The sequence below is a fragment of the Thalassophryne amazonica genome, chromosome 7 (genome assembly GCF_902500255.1).
Source record: "Thalassophryne amazonica chromosome 7, fThaAma1.1, whole genome shotgun sequence".
In the NCBI taxonomy this organism is placed as follows: Eukaryota; Metazoa; Chordata; class Actinopteri; order Batrachoidiformes; family Batrachoididae; genus Thalassophryne; species Thalassophryne amazonica.
Window position 1 is genome coordinate 5,700,342 of NC_047109.1, and position 15,485 is coordinate 5,715,826.

At 43.8% G+C, this 15,485-nt stretch overlaps 1 protein-coding gene across 3 annotated transcripts in view; it reads right to left on the reverse strand.

Moving 5' to 3' along the window:
• Positions 1–15,485, reverse strand: part of tcaim (T cell activation inhibitor, mitochondrial) — a 138,669-nt gene that overhangs the window by 94,376 nt on the left and 28,808 nt on the right. For all 3 annotated transcript variants that reach the window (XM_034173750.1, XM_034173751.1, XM_034173749.1), the window contains one exon: positions 6,065–6,197. In XM_034173750.1, coding sequence (XP_034029641.1) covers positions 6,065–6,197 — 133 coding nt within the window. The remainder of the gene's footprint in view (positions 1–6,064; positions 6,198–15,485) is intronic.

The following is a 15,485-nucleotide window of genomic DNA, read 5'->3' on the forward strand; positions in this document are numbered from 1 at the left end:
TCTTGAGCTCAGTGAACTGAATGTTGCACTCATAGCGCATGCAGAGCCAACCTGGCAGAAAGTCCACAGCTACAGAAAATAATTGTGTAAGTACCTGTGTTCCTGATTTTTCCCAAGCGTCAACTCCACTGGTCCTGAATTAATTTGGATCAGTTTATAATAGAATACAATAGAATAGAGCCTTTAGTGAGCGATCAGCTTAGTATTTCCTGTTTTTCTTGTTCTTTAATGCTGCCAAATTATACTGTATTTCTTGTCTTTCTGATGCCTGATTCTGTTTTTTCTCTCTGTTTAAGGTGCAGCTCCATCCAGAGATGGGAGCTGTATCTGGGCTGGAGACCCTCCTGTCCTATGCACCAACAACATTTACTGTATATTCGTTTTGTGAACTGTTCTGTAATTTATATCTGTAGCATGGCCCAGGCGGAGGGTCGTGATTTGGCGCTATCCATCCATCCATTTTCTTCTGCTTCATCTGAGGTCGGGTTGCGGGGGCAGCAGCTCAAGCAAAGCTGCCCAGACCTCCCGATCCACACACACATCCCCCAGCTCCTCCGGGGAAACCCCGAGGCATTCCCAAGCCAGCCGAGAGACGTAGTCCCTCCAGCATGTCCTGGGTCTTCCCCGGGGCCTCCTCCAGATGGGACGTGCCCAGAACACCTCTCCAGCGAGGCGTCCAGGGGGCATCCGAAAAAGATGCCCGAGCCACCTCAGCTGGCTCATTTCGACGTGGAGGAGCAGCGGCTCAACTCCAAGCTCCTCCCAAGTGACCGAGCTCCTCACCCTATCTCTAAGGGAGCGTCCAGCCACCCTGCAGAGGAAACTTGGCCGCTTGTACTCGTGATCTTGTCCTTTCGGACATGAGCCAAATCTTATGACCATAGGTGATGGTCGGAAGGTAGACTGATGGGTAAATCGAGAGCTTTGCCCCCCTGCTCAGCTCTCTCTTCACCAAGACAGTCCGATACAGTGACCGCATCACTGCAGATGCTGCACCGATCCGTCTGTCGATCTCACACTTCATCTGTCCCTCTCTCGTGAACAAGACCCCGAGATACTTAAACCCCTCCACTTGAGGCAAGGACACTCCACCGACCTGAAGAGGGCAAAGCACCTTTTTCCGGTCGAGAACCACGGCCTCGGATTTGGAAGTGCTGATTTTCATCCTGGACGCTTCACACTCGGCTGCAAACCGCTCCAGTGCACGCTGAAGGTCCTGATTTGACAAAGCCAACAGAACCACATCGTCTCTGCAAACAGCAGAGACGCGATTCTGTGGTTCCCAAACCGCACCCCCTCTACACCCTGACTACGCCTAGAAATTCTGTCCATAAAGGTAATGAACAGAACCGGTGACTAAAGGCAGCCCTGGCGGAGGCCAACGTGCACTGGAAACAGGCTTGACTTACTACCGGCAATGAGAACCAAGCTCCTGCTGTGGTTGTACAGGGACTGGATAGCCCTTAGCAAAGGACCCCGGGCCCCGTACTCCTGGAGCACCCCCAACAGGGCGCCTCCAGGGACACGGTCGAATGCCTTCTCCAGATCCACAAAACACATGTGGACTGGTTGGGCGAACTGCCATGTACCCTCGAGCACCCGATGGAGTGTGTAGAGCTGGTCCAATGTGCCGCGACCAGGACGAAAACCACACTGCTCCTCCTGAATCTGAGGTTCGGCTATCGGTTGAATTCTCCTCTCCAGTACTCTGGAATAGACCTTACCAGGGAGTCTGAGGAGTGTGATCCTCCTGTAGTTGGAACACACCCTCTTGTCCCCCTTCTTAAACAGAGGGACCACCACCCCGGTTTGCCAATCCAGAGGCACGGTCCCTGACCACCACGTAATGTTGCAGAGACGTGTCAACCAAGAAAGTCCCACAACATCCAGAGACTCAAGGTACTCCAGACGGATTTCACCCACCCAGGAGCCTTGCCACCGATGCGCTTTCTGACCACCTCGGTGACTTCGTCCTGGGTGATGAATGAGTTCGCCTCTGAGTCCCCAGTCTCTGGTTCCCCTTCGGAAGATGTGACGATGGGACTGATGGGCCGACTAGAGATAGTTGGGCTCACCTCCACGCACAACTTGGGCTCTGGTACCCAACTCCTGGAGGGGGGCTGGGCGCTCCAATTTTCTGGCGTTGCCCACAGGGAGAGGTGGCTGGTGGGGGTAGCATTGTTCATTGCTCCCCAGCTCAGTCGCTATGTGTTGGAGTTCACCCCACTGAACGAGAGGGTCGCGTCCCTACACCTTCGGGTTGGGGACTGGTCTCTCACTGTTGTCTCGGCCTACGGGCCGAGCGGCAGTGCAGAGTACCCAACCTTCTTGGAGTCCCTGGGAGGAGGACTAGATAGTGCTCTGACTGGGGACTCCATTGTTCTCCTGGGGGACTTCAACGCCCACGTGGGCGGCGACAGTGAACACCATGTTCGAGCACAAGGGTGTCCATAAGTGCACGTGGCACCAGGACATCCTGATCCAGAGGTCGATGATCGACTTTGTAGTCGTATCAGCTGATCTTCAGCCACGTGCCTCGTACACCCGGGTGAAGAGAGGGGCTGAGCTGTCAACCGATCACCACCTGGTGGTGAGTCGGAGCCGTTGGGATGGGAGGAAGCCGGTCAGACCTGGCAAGCCCAAACGTATCATGAGGGTCTGCTGGGAATGACTGGTGGAACCCTCTGTCAGCAAGGTCTTCAACTCCCACCTCCGGGAGAGCTTCTCCCAGATCCCGGGGGAGGTTGGAGACATGGAGTCTGAGTGGACCATGTTCTCCACCTCCATTGTCGATGCGGCCGCTCGGAGCTGTGGTCGCAGGGTCTCTGGTGCCTGTCACGGCGGCAATCCCTGAACCCGGTGGTGGACGCCGGAAGTAAGGGATGCCGTCAAGCTGAAGAAGGAGTCCTACTTGTCTTTGTTGGCAGGTGGGACTCTGGAGGCAGCCAAGCGTGCTGCAGCCTGTGCGGTCACAGAGGCCAAAACCCAGGTCTGGGAGGAGTTCAGGGAGGCCATGGAGGAGGACTATCAGTCGAAGAAATTCTGGCAAACCGTCCGACACCTCCGGAGGCGGAAGCAGCTCTCCACCAACACTGTCTACAGTGCAGGTGGGGAACTGTTGACCCTGACTGGGGATGTTGTCGGGCGGTGGAAGGAATAGTTCGAGGATCTCCTCAATCCCATCGTCCATCGATTTGGCGCTATATAAATGAAAATAAATTCAAACTGAAATTGAAATTATTGTTGTTGTACATATACACCTACATACAACAAAATTTGTCCTCTGCATTTAACCCATCCTAATTACAGTTAGACACAATCCAACCACTTGGAGCAGCGGGCAGCCACAGTTCAGTAGGGTAAATATATTTATCCAAGAACAGATGGAGAGTGCCCAGATCTGACAGACTGATTCAGACACTACTCTGTGGAGGATGGTGTTGAAAACATAGCTAAAATCCACAAAAAAGTAGCCCTGCTTAACTCCCCTGTTGCTTCAGGTGGGTCAGAGCAGTGTGGACCAGTTTTGAAAGCACTTCAAACTGTTTCTTTAACTCCACATTTCTCTCAAATTCTAGAAAAACCTTTCCATAACAGATTAGACAAATTCATAGAAAAACATAAACTTCTTTGGGACAGTCGATACGGATTCAGATCAAACAACTACACTGGCCATAATGGAATCAACTGAGGAAGTCCCAAGTGCAATAGATAAACAGCATGCAGTGGGAGTATTCATTGACCTTAAAACACCTTTTGACACAATCAATCATAATATATTATAATCATATATAATAATATATAATCAATAAACTGGAATGTATGGGATTCAGGGGGTAGTATTGCACTGGGTGAGAAGTTATCTTGGAAGAAGGAAACAATTTGTGAAGATGGGAGAATATATATCATCATGCTTGGACATTGCTTGTGGCATCCCCCAGGGGTCAGTACTGGGTCCAAAACTGTTTATTATTTATATAAATGTTATTTCTAAGGTACCAAAAACATTAAAACTACTATTGTTTGCTGATGACACAGGTGGTTCAATAGGAACAAATTATCATTAAACATATGTAAAACTAAAATCATGCTATTTGGCAATTGAATACACCACAAAGACAAGATATTTAATGTTCAAACTAATAAACTTTATTGTTTCTGTGCAATGACTGGCGGAAAATCCTGATGTTCAAAAACATCCCAATGTGTTGACTCAAAGCAGTCATGCAGCTGATGAAGGACACCTTCAGGCCATGTTCTAACAGTTCTGGGTGTGATAAGAGCACTCTTCCTCTAGGGGATGTATGCTGGGATTAGGAGCAGGGACAGATGATCTGAGTGGGCCAGGTGTGGTAGCGACTGAACCCTGAAGACCCTCTTCACAGTAGTGCAGACCATATCCAGTGTTTCGTAACCCTGTGGCACACTTAAGCGCCCGTCACACATAAGAATGTGGAGGAACCACTTTGACACGGCAACGCAGTTGGGAGGAAATTGGGCGGGGTCCAAAGGCATCCAGACTGCCTTGTCCACACCTGCACGATGGCATTCAAAGCATGTTTAGACAGCAGGTGGATGACACAGATTGCTGCCAGACAGCTATAAAAGGCGCTGCAGTCTGCCTGATCTCCAACAGTCTGCAGGGCAGACCAGAGTGCTGTTATCCTCATGCGCGCGTTCGCGCGTGTGTGTGTGGCACAACTGGGCTCCATGCACACACGTGGGGCTGTAATTATCACTCAGCTGTGTGTGTGTGTGTGTGTGTGTGTGTGTCTGCATGTTCATGCATATATAACCCAGGTCACTAGGCTTAGAACATGAGGTTGAAAAAGGAATAAAAGAAAGGATTTAACAATATTAAATTGTATTCTTTAAAAGAATAAATGTGGCACCATTTAAATAAAATAGTACATTGTGGAAAAAAAAACCCAACATTAATTTTAATACTGGAAGCTATTACTTCCAGTTCAATGGGTGTGAATGAGTTTTACATCTTTTGCAGACTTCAGGTGACATTTTGAGTGAAATGGCCCTTTAGCTAGTTCACGTGTTACTACATGATGGACGTAGTTAGCCAATCAGGATTCAGTTTGCTGCGTGGTCAGCAGCCGGCTTGGAGAGTTGTAATTTTTTTTTTTTTTCCCACACATTGGTTATCGGGGAGAGCGACACACAGAGTGAAGACAGACACGTGACGGACAACCTTAATATTGCCCTGTGGAGTCTAATGGAGAGTTAGTTTTTCACAAGGATACAAGTTTTGTTGGACTTTTTCTGGTTCTGTGGTGGATGGACAGAGATTTAGCCGTGTGTGCAGTCTGCGGTGCAACTTCAAAGGACGTTAGTTACCTCAGCCATTTTCAGCTGCTGCAGCTGGTAGCAGTATTCATAATTGCTTCACAAATACTCAAAATTTGATTATTGTGACAAGCTAGATGTTAAAGAAACGCTTATTTTATCTCTTATGTCACCTGGCTCTGCAAAAGTGGATCAACCTGCAGTTCTGTCACCTGCTAGGAGACTGTGCTTAAGATTGAACCTTCTGGTGAGTGAATCTTTTTGTCGGGTCTGTAAATGATTCAGCTGAATCTGATCTGTGTGAACTGTTAACTAGATAAATTAACTGGCTAAATTAGTTGGTGGGCACTATTGTGTGAACTTTAACTTGAACCTGGACCTGTGAGTAAGCTGCATGTGCCACCAGTGTGTGTATTTCCTCACACACCATGTTGTAACTCTGAGTGACAAAGTAAACTGGGTCAGAACAATTAAATCATACCTTGATGTTTTGATGTCGTTTGTATGAAGGGACATGTTTAGAAGGTATTTTCGATCATTAGCAGATTAATTTAATTAAGCTGTATTGAGACAAAGGCATGAGTTAAAAATATGTTTAAAGCAATTTATTATCTTAATCAAAAAAAGAAAAAAAAAAGTACAGTAGAATTTTAACCCTTGTTCTGGCCTTTAGGCCGGGTCTTTTTTTTTTTTTTTTTGTGCGTGTGTGTGTGGGTGTGTGTCTGTCCTCCGCTTGTATACTTTCTATATAGCTGAACAGACTTACCCGTTCTCTGGGATAGTGAGTAAAGAAGTCTGGATGCACCGCAAAGTAAAACTGTCTGAGTGCAGTGACAGCCGCTGCTCCGGTTAGCGCCCTCCACTGGACACAGTGTGTGGCAACATGTTTACGGTCCAGTCTAAAAGCAACACAAAGACCAAAAGTAGGGGTTAACATGGTAGACTATCGTCACACAGTCCAGTCCTGAAGCTCCTTTTCCTTCTTGTCTTGATTGTTCTATATCCACTACACATTTTCCCTTTTCCTCCTGCCTGCACTTTCCTGTCATGGTCCACGTCTCTGGTGTCCTTTTTCTGTCTCTTGGGGTTTGGCAATTCTTTTAGCTTTATTACTTTATTATTTCCTCATGCTCACTGGTTTTTCTCTGCTGTGTTAGTGTTTCCTCATGCTCTTGATACCTGCCCTGTGTGTATTTTCAGGGGCTTTGCTTCCTGTCACTTGGGCTTCTGGTTTCTCATGTGCTGACACTTCCTTGTTAATTGTCCCTATCGTATATACTCAACTACGAAATACAGTAGGGGGCTCAATATTGCCTTATTTTGCCCAGATTTACAATCAGCCTTATTTCCGTTTGCATTGAAAATGGCAGTGTTCATAAAGTGAGCATTAAAAATACATCCAGTAACAGGGCTTTTCCACAGAGCACTGTTCCTTCCTATTTAATACTAAATAGCAAACTGGGGCACCTGTTGAAGCATCATAGCAACTTCTTGATCCCTGTTTGTCAATCTTGAACAAACTTGGTATACTTAGTAGTTGCAGCCATCATCGGTACCAGATTTGAAAGTGGGATCCAATTTTTGACCTTCTTAACCCTTAGATGCATAAGTGGGTCAAAAATGACCCAGTGAGGTTGTTTTCTTGAAATATCTTTGTAATGAAAATTTTTTCTCATTTCATATTTCAGGTATTCCTCAAAAAACATGTTTTTGATATAATGACATTTACATTTTGAACTTAACTTTTATAATATTTTATGTGTGCCTTTCGTGACTGTTATTTCTATTTTAGCAACAAATTAGCCTACTTTATAATGACTTAACACTAGCTAGCTAACTAAGATAGCTAACATTACTATATGTTTTGTGTATGTGTCATTCATGATTGTTGTGTGAAAGAGTATGTTATTATTTAGCAACAAATTAGCCTACTTTATAACTAACACAAGCTAGCTAACTAAGATAGTTAACATTACTAAATGTTTTGTGTGTGTGTGTGTGTACGTCATTCATGATTGTTATGTGATGTTATTAGAGTATGTTATTATTTATCAACAATGTAGCCTTTTTTATAACTACCTAACACAAGCTAGCTAAGATAGCTAACATTACTATATGTTGTGTGTGTGTGTGTGTATTTATTTATATAGTTACATATTGATCTATAGAAAACATTACTCTTGTGTTTCCTCATTCAAAGTGTCATGGCTGCTAGATACACAGCTGAAATGGTCCTACAGATGCTGGATGATGGAGAGGCAGTAACCGGGTTGGACTCTGAGTCTGAAATTTCTTATAATGAGGACCCAGACTACTGTCCAGGTGGCAGTGGTCCAAGTGGAAATCCAACTAAACAGGATCAAACTGACTCAGAAGATTCCTCTTCTTTGTCCTCTGAAGAAAAAAAGTGTCGAAATCATGTCCAACAGAATGAGTAGGATTCGCTCTTACTGGAGCAAATTACCCCCCACCCAGGGCAGAACACATAGCCACAATATCCTCAGAAGTACAAGAGGTGATGACGTGCACAAACTTGGAAGGCCGGAGAGTAGCAACAGCTAGAGGAAAAGAATGGAAAAATGTCACCAAAGGTGAATTCATGGCCTTTACTGGATTGACCCTGCTTGCAGGAAGTGAGAAGAACTGGGATGTATCAGTCCGTGAGATGTTTGGGAGTCCCCTAATCCCATGTACAAGACAACTATGGCTGTTGGAAGATTTGAAGACATTCGCCGTACCTTGCACTTTGATGATAAGAGGACCAGAGCATTCCGACTGGAAAGAGACCATATGGCAGCCATCCACCATGTATGGGACCTGTTCTTGGCCAACTGCAGACAGCAATTCATCCCCATTGATTGTGTCACCAGCACTGCATTTTAGAGATGTTTGCAAATGTGACCTGAGGCTAACTGACACAGACCCAGCCAGCTGGGAACAGATCACAGCAGACCGCAACAGATGGCACGATACAGTTAGGGCGGGTCTAGCAATGGGCCAGACAAAACAAACAAACAAACAAACAAAAAAAAAAACAGCTGGAATCAAGAAGACAGAAACTAAAAGAGAGACAGCAACCCCAGAACTCCTCTGGTTTCATATGTCCAAACTGTGGTTGTGATTGCCACACCAAGATTGGTCCTCAAAGCCATACAAGACGTTGCCAATGGCCCTAATTCCAGAACACTACCATCATCTCCCAAGATGGAAGGATGCCAAAAGTGGATGTATGTGATAAATGTAAAGGCTCTCCATGTCATCTTGGCCATATGTTGGCTCTCCATGTCATCTTGGCCATATGTTCTTTTAATGTCCTAAATTAATTATATAATTTTTGATCTAGTTACTTCTAAATCATTTCTTCTTGTTCTCAAAGTGAATCCGCAGCCTTGTCCGCTCGTTGCTCTCTTTGGTATGCCTGACTCCTCATTAGCATTCAATTCTGACCAAAAGGACATTATTGCTTTTACATCTTTAATTACTAGACATTCCTTATTGTCACACTGGAAGTCTGATAAATGTTCTCTAACAAAAAATGACAATGTTTTATTTTATTTTTTAAATTTGGAGGTTTTGCCCAACTGAATGTGCCTGTCACTGCCATTACTTTTTGCATTTACGAGTATTGTGTATATATGCATACATCTGATGAGGTTTTTGTGTTGACCATGGGTTGCTGAGATGTGTGTGTGTGTGTGTGTGTGTGTGGGGGGGGGGGGGGTATCTTATCTTGCTTACTTTTTCATGTTAAAAAAAAAAAAAACTTTGCAGTGAATTGTATTTTTGTGCACTACTGTGTCATTATTATATTGTTTGTATTAAAAAGTGTATCTATAGGTGCATAGGTAAAAAGAATTATGTATTCTTGTAAGTTGTTTGATTGATTCTAATAAAAATATTTGCAAAAAAAGAGAGGTCAAGTGCCATAACAGAGTACACATGGGCTTTTGCCCCTGTTCACTACCCATAGAACTGCACACCAGAGCCTTTATTCTATCAGGCATGGCACAAACTGGGTGGACACAAATGCAAGCTCACACGACTGAAAGAGTTCAAAAGGTTTAATAAATGCAACAGGCAGAGGTTCGGCACACGGGTGGTGCAGCAGAGAGGCAAAGGTAACAGAAAGGCAAGAGGCTGAGATGTAGTTCAACAAAGAGGCACAGGTCAAAAAAACAATGTAAGAGCTATCAGAGGCAAGGCAAAATCAAGGTAAAAATGAGGCAGAGTCATAATACAGGCAGACAGAAAGGAGCAAGGTACAGGGCTGGAAAGTGACACAAAATCAACAATCTGGCAGTGAGCTGTGAGACTGAGGGCTAAAATAAGGAGCTGATTAATCAAGGTGATGTGAAGCAGGTGCATGGAAGGTTCTGGAAAGAGGCGTGATTTTGTGAATCAAAGAAGAGGGAAGAAAGGCAAGAGAGTGCGAGAGAGCAAAACAAAGCAGTGCAAAGCAAGAGAAGTAAGTGAAAGATAAACTAACTAAAAACTAAAGTGCTCAAGACAAACAAATAATTAATATGAGGAAAACAAAAAGGGGCAAAACTAAGAAATACTGTAACTAGTCTAGAAAACGGGTAAAACAAGAAACCTAATATTAAACCAACCTAAAACGGAACTGATACTGCCTGAGACATAAATGTGAATACAGTAAATTATAATCACAAACAAACTACTGGAATAACAGAGAATAACAAACCCGGTGACGACAGAATAACACAATAAATATAACAAGATAACTGAAAAACAGAAAATGCAATAAATAACAGATGGAACATAATCAGATAAGCAACACAGAAGATAAATAATAACAACACCCTGTCACTAAAGCATAATACAATAAATGTGATACAATGGGGCAAATAAGTATTTGATGCACTGTCAATTTTGCAAGTTTTCCCACCCACAAAGAATGGAGAGGTCTGTAATTTATATCGTAGGTACACTTCAACTGTGAGAGACAGAATCTAAAACAAAAACTGAAAAATTACATTGTTTGATTTTTAAATAATTCATTTGCATTTTATTGCATGAAAAAAGTATTTGACCCCCTACCAACCAGCAAGAATTCTGGCTCAAACAGACCTGTTAGTGTTTCTTTAAGAAGCCCTCCTATTCTGCACTCTTTACCTGTATTAATGGCACCTGTTTGAACTCGTTACCTGTAATAAAAGCACCTATCCACACAATCAATCACACTCCAACCTATCCACCATGGCCAAGACCAAAGAGCTGTCTCAGGACACCAGGGACAGAACTGTAGACCTGCACAAGGCCGGGATGGGCTACAGGACAACAGGCAAGCAGCTTGGTGAGAAGGCAGCAACTGTTGGTGCAGTTCTTAGAAAATGGAAGAAACACATAATGACTGTCAGTCTTCCCCAGTTTTGGGCTCCATGCAAGATCTCATGTCATGGGGTAAGGATGATTCTGAGAAAGTCCAGAACAATACAGGAGGACCTGGTCAATGACATGAAGAGAGCTGGGACCACAGTCACAAAGATTATATTAGTAACACATGACGCCGTCATGGTTTAAAATCCTGCAGGGCAGCAAGGTCCCCTGCTCATGCCAACACATGTCCAGGCCCATTTGAAGGTCACCATTGACCATCTGGATGATCCAGAAGAGGCATGGGAGAAGGTCATGTGGTCAGATGAGACCAAAATAAGAGCTTATTGGCATCAACTCCACCTGCAGTGTTTGGAGGATGAGAACAATCCCAAGAACACCATCCCAACCGTGAAGCATGGGGATGGAAACATCATAGATTGTTTGATTTTTAAATAATTAATTTGCATTTTATAATTTCAATTAGTCAGCAAGATGAGCTGAGTGGGCTCACCTTGCACCCCCCCCCCCCCCACCCAAAATTGACAAAAATGCATTTACATTGTAGTATTTGATCTATATTTTCATTTTTTCCATGTTACCACTGAAAATACAGGGATTCGATACCACTACTGGTGTGCTGAAGTTGGACAGTCCTCCAAATTTTGCTGTGCCTCATTTTGGGGTAGGGGAAACCTAAATTGACACAACTCTGGACTGGTTGGTGATAGGAAAGTGATTGACCCATGTCTTGAGCCCCTCTATAGGTTGAAATATGAAATATGCAAATTAAGGTCCATACTTAGGTCAACAGAGGTCAAAAGGTCACCAACTTTACGGAATACCCAAAATCTGGCAACTGGGTGTAGAACTTTTCCCTGGAGTTCTGAAATGGAGAATAAATCATCTCGGGGCCTGGAATATGTTGTAAATGTATCCTTTTGCATATTTAACCTGCTAATATTGAATTATTCTTCAAATGGATGACCCTGTGATTAACGAAAAAAGGTCAAATTTCGAAAATACGAAGAAAATAAGTGGTAAGGGTATAAATGATTCCAAGCAAACTGAAACAACTAATCAAGGATTACCATGAACTATTTACTTTATTTGTCAATGATTAACAATGATTCACTTCAAAACAGTCATATTATGCAAATTAGTTCAATAACAAAGGCTAAAATGGTCAAGTGTCAAGTATTAGGAATGACATTAGGCAAACCATCTGCAAGGTGTTGATTGGAAATGAAAAACAGGACTCGATAAAAAAATAAACCTTAAAGTGATGACCAAGGCACCTTCTGTTACTCACTAAATCAAATACTCCAGTCATGTGAAATGCTAATGGCCACCCAAAATATGCTATTCACACATTTCACATACAAAGTTCTTAGTCGCTGTCACTGTTGTCACTATCACTGTCGTCACTTTTGCTGTCATACTCATCACTACTGCTGTCACTGTCCTCTGACATCTTTTCCTCTTCCACCTTCTCAAGTATGTCTGCTCAACTTGCAAGAAGTGGAGTTCCTTTGAACCAACGTGGTTCCAGCTTACCATTACTGATCATCCAACCATGATCCCCAGCTGGATGGGGGATTACAGACTTCGGGCAATGAGCTCTCTTCCAAATAGCTGTTTGGTAATTCACCCTCCTGATATGCTCCTGAAGACACACTCTTGGAGGTGGAAGTGCTGACAGGTGTACATTCTTCTTCAAATCCAAAGACTGCCCTGCTCCATCACATTTTGAGAGAAGCATTTCGTATCTCAGGTGGTCAACCTCCTTGGTCTTTGTACTCGTGCAGTACATGGCACAGGTAAATTCCTCAAGAGCGAGGAAGAGGTCTTCAGTGACATGCCAAGACTCCCCAAGGCATCCAAAAACTTCCTGGTACTTTGTTTTTTTCTGTAGAATCTTCAGGGGCTTCACCTTGCTGATTCCTTTGAAGGCGCTGGTGGTATCGCACCTAGTGAATGCATGGAGGCCAAGCAGTGCAGCACAGTAAACTGGTGTGAATTCTTTGGAGAGCTCTGTTACGTCTATCAGTCGCCTCTTGTTTCCAGAGCCAGTGTCAAACAGGAGATGTGCCTTAATGTTTGGTGCATAGTAAAGAAGAATGAAGAATATGTCTGTGTCTGGACTTCGAACACAAACAAAGCTGTATCCAACTTCTTGGGCATACACTGAGTATAGAATGACTTGAGTGTCTGTCTCTTCTTGGGTGGAGTCCAGTGATGTAATTTCAGATGCAGTCACCTTTCTGTCATTGGTTTTCAGTTCATATGCCTTGCCCTTGCAGACTAAGATGATCTTCTTCTTCTTCTCTATCTTTGGCATGTTCTCGTCAGCACACCAAACTTTTAGCAGTAATTCAATGAGCTGTTCTTTGTTCTCATCATTACTTAGGAATTCCTTCCAGTTCTCTGGTCTCCGTGTATTTTCTCCATGAACAAGCCGCTTTTCCCCACATCCAGAAGTTGATCTCTACATGGACTTGATGGAATCCTTCATGTGGAGGATGGATGGGGTCATGTATCATGAAATTTTGGCAAACAACCTCCTTTCCTCAGTAACAGCATTGAAGATGGGCCCTGGCTGGGTCTTCAGCATGACAATGACTCCAAACACACAGCCAGGGCAACTAAGGAGTGGCTCCGTACGAAGCATGTCAGGGTCCTGGAGTGGCCGAGCGAGCCTTCAGACCTGAACTCAATAAGAAATCTTTGGAGGGAGCTGAAACTCCAAACCTGAAAGATTTGGAGACGATCTGTATGGAAGAGTGGACCAAAATCCCTGCTGCAGTGTGCAAACTTGGTGAAGAATGACAGGAAACGTCTCAGCTCTGTAACTGCAAAGGTTTCTGTATCAAATATTGAGGTCTGTTTTTCAAGTGGATCAAATACTTATTTCATGCAATAAAATGCAAATGAATTATTTAAAAATCATACAATGTGATTTTCAGATTTTTTTAGATTCTGTCTCTCACAATTGAAGTGTACCTATGATAAAACGCACAGACCTCTCCATTCTTTGTAGCTGGGAAAACTTGCAAAATCGGCAGTTTTACTTATTTGCCCCACTGTAAACAGAATTAAAGTAAGACTAAAGCAACATAAGGGACCAAGAGTGAAAGCAAACAATAAATAATACAGCAAAACTATATACATAGCCAGCAAATGATACACAGAAGATAAATGAAACAAAACAAGTAATTAACAGCATAAGCATGGTAACCTGACATGAAAATTAAAAAAGGCCAAATATAACCTAAGCATGATCATGATACATGACATGACAAAAAACACAAAAGGCTCAAAGCACAAAACCATAACAGCTGGCCCAAAAGGGCCAGATCATGACAGTACCCCCGCCCCAATGGACCAACACCGGCGGTCCCCAGAGAACCGCACATGCAAGCCGACCACAGGTGGGGTGATGGGGAACAGCCGGAGGGCATCAACAACAGAGAACATGGGCCAGCACGCAAGGGAACTGCATAGAGAAGGGTGATCAAAAACTACACAGGGAACAAACAAGGAGGCAGGCAAACCTCCCCCCAAAATGTTTGGGGGAGGGTGACCACGAGGCACGTTATGAAAAAAAAAGGGAAGGTCAAATGCTGACTAAACCCAGTAAAAAAAAAAAACAGTGGGACCAACTGTGAAAGCAAAATAACTGTCTTCATGTGACGCCATGTTTATTTCATATTGTGTTCATCACTGTGGGAATGCACTGTGAAATGTCTTTGCTTAATCCAGAGACTGTTCATGCAGTTTGCGCAAAGGACTGATAGCCACATGTTTCTGTCTGACCGAAAGGGACACAGAGTCTTTTCTGATTCCCTGTTCTGATCGTGCCTAACTGCAGCCTTGAGACACAAACATCTTGTTCAGATGAAGTCATTTTCAGATAGCTACCAGTATCAGTTTGGGGAGATGAGCTCATGAGAACTTGCGCTCCTGACATGTGTACATAAGGGTGCACTCTAAGTGTTGATTCACACACACACATGCTCAGACTCTTGCTGTATGCTGTTTGTTGGTGTGTCCAAAGCGCTTTGTATAATAAACCTGTTAATTTTGACAAACAGTCAAAATCTTGACTCTTCCTTCCATGATAGCCAGAGACCGTTTGGTCCAAAGGTTGAAATTTTGGCTCCACATAACGCAACAGGAAGACCCCCTAACAACCCCTGGTGAGTTGGGGGATCAGGCCTGATGGTCAACTCAACCTAAGGAAGGTTCAGGAAGCTGGCCTGGAGAAAGGCCAGAACAGGTGGCAGTAAAAGGGAGTGCACCAGGGTTAGAAGTGGGAACTAAACCATCAGAATAGTCAACCCCCTCAGGGGAAATGGACCAACCCAACTGCAATGAACAAAAGAAATGAAGGAACTTGACTATCAAGCTGAGGGAGAGGAGAACTGTCATATGAATGTGAGAACAGATTAACCAGGTGTGACAAAAAATAAACCAAAGAAAAATTACCAACCCACAAAGCCCACCATGGAATAACTGAATTAACTGAAGACACTGAAAGCAACATCAAAGAAATACCAGCACTAATACCACATGAAACCCAAAATAAAGACCCACCCCGAAGCTATACAATAATACTACCAACCAATGAACAGAAAGAAAAACTAATGGCGGACTGGACTGAAGAAGCGTGGAGTGGCTTCAGCAGGGAGTGGAAAAAACTGAGAAACCAACAACATTAAAAACCAATAGAGGAATGAAAGGTCGACAGTTAACCACATCAATTCTAGGGGAGCAAAAGTGAGCACCAAGTGACTTGAAAGAAATGCACAACCCAATGAAACAGACTGAGGGGGTCGATCAAACAAGACAAG